General features: G+C 50.5%; 1 protein-coding gene and 1 pseudogene across 3 annotated transcripts in view; both read right to left on the reverse strand.

Annotated features, from left to right (window-relative positions):
- myo9b (myosin IXb) overlaps positions 1–5,000 on the reverse strand; it is a 65,007-nt gene that overhangs the window by 19,258 nt on the left and 40,749 nt on the right. For 2 of the 3 annotated variants that reach the window (XM_053485349.1, XM_053485426.1), the window contains exons 20-25: positions 2,927–3,049; positions 2,595–2,744; positions 2,111–2,265; positions 1,610–2,026; positions 695–779; positions 1–72 (exon numbers count right to left, since the gene is read on the reverse strand). The exon at positions 1–72 is cut by the window's left edge and continues 105 nt beyond it. In XM_053485349.1, the coding sequence (XP_053341324.1) occupies positions 1–72; positions 695–779; positions 1,610–2,026; positions 2,111–2,265; positions 2,595–2,744; positions 2,927–3,049 (1,002 nt within the window). The remainder of the gene's footprint in view (positions 73–694; positions 780–1,609; positions 2,027–2,110; positions 2,266–2,594; positions 2,745–2,926; positions 3,050–5,000) is intronic. The other variant, XM_053485502.1, reaches the window with a different exon arrangement.
- LOC128531984 (uncharacterized) lies at positions 4,020–4,087 on the reverse strand (annotated as a pseudogene).

The raw sequence follows: 5,000 nt of genomic DNA on the forward strand, positions 1-5,000 counted from the left end.
CAGCATGAGGCCGCTGCGAGCGTGGGCCAGTCGCCGCCTGTGTCTCGAGTGTCTGCGTCTACGCAGCGTCACCTACGTTTACCAAACAAGGTTTCATCATTTGTCACTGTTACAGAAAACGTATTCTCCTTCTCACAAACACACACACACACAGACACACACACACACACACAGCAGTGCACTGAGGCACGGAAGCAGATTCACGTCAAATGCAAAGACGTCTTTTTTAAAACGAGATTTGTTCTTTTTTCCTGAGATCGTGCTTCATCATTAATAAAATCACTATCATGTGCTGATGATCGTTTCTACCACAATAATCTACACACTCCAGCCTGATCACACTACCACCGCGGAGACGTCTCCTCACACCGCTCCGGTCCCTCGGGGAGACAGCCGCGGACGCAGGGACTCTGTCCCAGTGTAGTTCTCTTTCTTCTACACTGTGGGTTTGTTATGAACAACTTTAAACATCAGGAGATTATTGTGATAGTAAACGATCAGCACTGACGGAGTGTTAGTGTAACTGTTACACACACAGTGTGTGAGAGTCGCTGAGCGTTAATCAGCACTACAGCACTTCATTAGACAGAGTGCAGACGATACACACACACACACACTGTAATGTTGTACAAGGGTGTGTGTGTGTGTGTGTGTGTGTGTGTGTGTGTGTGTGTGTGTGTGTGTTGTACAGTACCTCGGGGTGAGACGGAGACGTGTTGTCTGAATCAGATGAGCTGAGTTTGCTCAGATTATCCAGAGATATTGAGATTCCTCGAGCCCTGAAAATGAGTCTGAGACTTAAAGTCTGATTTATTCAGTGATTAAAACATTTATATCACGTTTATACAAACAATAAACACACGAGGGAGGCGGAGTCTCACTGCTGCTGCCACTCGGGGACCACGCGCAGAAGGGGTTAGAGTCTACATGCTACTGAGACTCAGAGAACGCCTTCACACGCTCTCAGGCTGAAGCTCTGTGACCTGCGGGGGGCGCTACACTCACAAGGAGAACTAATCGCTCATGAAACCATTCAAGTGGTATCAGACTCGCACAAAACCATGGAGTCCAAGTGCTCTGAGCGCCGAGTCCCAACGCGCAGACCGTCATCATCTTATTGTTACTATTAGCGGAAGGAGGAGGGATGAACTCCGAATCCAAAACATTTTCCCTGTGAAATAGTTGAGTTTATTTCCTATGGGACTGGACAGACGGACTTCTCAAAATTTCTAAACCAGTTGTTCACTAGGTGGCCGTACCCCCATCAGTTCTGCACCCCTCCCCCCCCAAACAAACCTTACACCTGAACCTTCAGCCGAGACTCCACACTGGACTGGAGGAGATGATCTCTCAAACTCTTCGGGAGTTATGAAGGTTTCTTTGGGACGGGACACACACGGAGTCTCTCACAGGGACGCACTGACCTTTCGCAGAGTGTAGAGTGTTTTTAAACCTGATCACAATTATTTAACCGCCCCCACTCACAATCTCTCACACACACACACACACACTCACACTGCACTCCCAGACTATGTAAATGCTCATATCAAGGGTTCCCCCACCCCCCCCACAGTCTGTCTCTAATTGTTACTGATAAATGAGTTCCTACTTTAAGTCTTTCATCCTGCGGTTCTCGAGGTACGTTCTGTCTGGAACCACAATGTCGCTCCGTCTCTCTCTCCACTTCTCCACTTTCTCCTTCATATTGGCGGGTTTGGAGCGTTGCAGCGTCAGCATGCCCTGTCCGTCGTCTGTTTTCGGGTCGGTCAGAGGGTCGGGACGGGGCGGAGCCGCAGGGACCTGTGTGCGTCTGTCTGTCTCCTCGTCCTCAAATATCTCTTTGCGCTCCGGGACGCAGGCCCGGTTCTGGACCTGCTCGTTCCCCCCCGACGTTTGGGGCGGTACCGGCGGCAGGGGCCTTATTTTACCGTCAGGGCGTGGCATCAGCATCCCGTTCCGGATGTCATCACTTCCTGAAGTGCCCTTAACACCTTCCGCCCTACTTACTTGCTCCTCTGGCTGACGCCTGTGAAAACAAACCAGTGGGTCAGCGTCTCTAATCCACCGCTCCCACCCAGCTGTGATGATTATGAAGGTTGGGTGGGTGTACCTGCGGTTCTCAGAGCTCCGTTTCAGCTGCTGCAGTTTCTTCAGACTCGCTCTCTGGCGCACGTACTCGGCTCTCTCGTGAGATTCTCTCCAGGCCTTCTGGATCACAGAGGCGGCTCTGTACTGCGTCGACACTCGATAACTTCGCCATGACCTCTGACATCACAGAACCCAGAAGAGTCACAGACAATCAATCAACAACCAGTACACTCAGCAGCTCTATGGTCCAGGGGCTAGGGTTAGGGTCTAGAGTTAGGGTCTAGGGTTAGGGTCTAGGGTCCCTTCTCAAGAGAGTTCTCACAGTCTGAGATCCTCAACTTCTCTCTTTTGATTTGCACTTTTAGACCAAACATGAAGTCAGATTTTGTTTTAAAAAGAAAAAAATTCTGTCAACAGATGTAAGGGATGTGTGTTTGGACCTTTGCTACTGCAGCGGTGTTTATGGACGTAGAGACGAATGTGACGTGATGAGAGCTGGACCTCACCTGTACCATGATGATGGCTCGCTTTTTTATCAGGAAGTGTTTGCGTGTGAGACACGCCCGAAACCAACGCTGCAGCAGGAGGATCCTCCGCATCACCTCCCGGTGCATTAAGTCCTGCAGCTTCTGTCTCTCCGCCTCCTTCAAAAAAACCTGAGAGAGAGACAGGAGGGGAGAGAGAGAGATAGAGAGAGAGACAGAGACAGACAGAGAGAAAGAGAGACCGGGGGGAGAGCGAGAAAGAGAGAGGGGGGGGGGGGGGGGGGGGAGAGCGTTACCCAACATGAACACACACTTGAACATAGACAGGACGTGAGGATGTGAGGACATGAGACCTTGGTTTTGCCGATCTGGAAGTTGTTCTTATCTGCTGTGGACCTGAGCAGAAGCTTCTCGATGTCCCCCTGGAGGGAAGACGACTGTTTCGGCAACAGGATCCTGAATTCATCTTGGAACTCCTGCACACAGGAAGGAACATAAAGTTCAATGAGAGAGACAGAACACACATACACACGTGTAACACACACTTGGGAAGAGATTATCTAAAACTGTGTCTCTCTCAATTAGAGATCTTGAATTCTGAAAAAGGTGAGAACTACACACACTTTCACCTCCGCCTCGCTATTGGCTCTCAGCCACGCTGTATGCATACATATCCATATTATCACGCACGTGCTCACACAAGCACGTGCTCACACACGCACGTGCTCACACGCGTGTCCGCTTGTGGTGGAATATAAAAGGCGCCGATTATGACCGAGGGAGATAAAAAGGACGACACATGATGGACAGTAGTTCCAGGTTTGGTGTGCAGGAGCGTGTGAGAGGAACAACGCTCGCGCTGTTGCACCAGCTGGTGTTCACCATTAAACACACGCCGCCTCCCCTTGACTTCCCCGAGTCCCGTGTCCTGTCCATGCGGTGAACCGAGAAGAACTCGGCCGGCTGGATGGCGTGGTCCGGCACCGCTGGCTTCAGCCATGTCTCGGTAAAGCAGAGGAGATCGCAGTCCCGAATGTCTCTCTGGAACTTTATCCTGGCCCTGAGGTCATCAAGCTTGTTCTCCAGTAACTGGACGTTGGTGAGCAGGATGCTAGGCAGACGTGTTCGGTGTGCACGGGCTCTCAGCCTGTTCCTGACGTCGGCTCGTTTCCCTCGGGGCCGCCGCTTTACGTCGCGTCCTTTGTTCTCCCTCAGGATCTCACTCGGCCAGCTCGGATCCGGAGTTAAAAACGTCGAATTGTGAGTACATTGTACACCAATAGAAACAAGAGTGTCTCTATCATAACTAATGTACTTGACAGTGATGAATTAGCTGGTTTAAAGTTACTGAAAATTAACTTAAAAGACGTAAACAAAGTAAAATAGGTCGGAGCAGTCGTGACGGCAGCCGACCTCACCGGCGCCATTGGAGATCCTAAGGTTAAATACAACGTTCCTCTCCACGGAAATCTTTAGTAAAAGGTGAAAGATTCATGTGTGATTAAAGAGAAACCTGTGGGGACTTTAACAGCGCCAACCTTAAACGCGCAGCGCCGAACTTCTATCTACACATCACCTGCCCCACCAGGGGCGAATGGACACTGGATCATTGGTACACAACAGTCAAACAAAGTCAAAAAGTTCTCTCAATGACTATCGCCCTGTAGCCCTCACCTCAGTAGTGATGAAGTGCTTTGAGCGGCTGGTCAGAGACTTCATCATCTCCTCACTGCCTGACACACTGGACCCACTATAGTGTGCTTACCGTTCAAACCGCTCTACAGATGATGCCGTCTCTCACTCACCTGGACACTAGAAGGGGGAATTATGTTAAAATGCTTTTCATCAACTACAGTTCAGCATTTAATACCATAATTCCCTCCACACTCACCACCAAGTTGGAACACCTGGGACTCAGCTCACCTCACTCTCAGCACTGGAGTCCCCCAGGGGTGTGTTCTGAGCCCCCTGCTGTACTCATTGTACACATACAACTGCATGGCCACTACCAACTTCACCACCATCATCAAGTTTGCTGTTGGGCCTGATCACTGACAACGATGAGACGGCCTACCTGGAGGAGATTGAAAATCTGAAGAAACAATCTCTTTCTAAACGTCAGCAAGACAAAGGAGCTGATAGTGGACTTTAGCACAAAGCAGGAGAGAAACTACCAGACCCCCGTCATCAACAGGAGCCTAGTGGAAAGAGTGGACAGTTTCCGATACCTCGGTGTCCACATCACGCAGGACCTGGCATGGTCCTGTCACATCAACACCGTGGTGAAAAAGGCCCGGCAGCGTCTCTACCCCCAGAGTGCTCAGGAATTTCTACTCCTGCACCATAGAGAGCATCCTGACGCTAAACATCACGACCTAGTGCGGGAACAGCACCATGCAGGACAGACGAGCTCTACAGAGGGTGGTG

This window comes from Clarias gariepinus, chromosome 1, assembly GCF_024256425.1.
Source record: "Clarias gariepinus isolate MV-2021 ecotype Netherlands chromosome 1, CGAR_prim_01v2, whole genome shotgun sequence".
NCBI lineage: Eukaryota > Metazoa > Chordata > Actinopteri > Siluriformes > Clariidae > Clarias > Clarias gariepinus.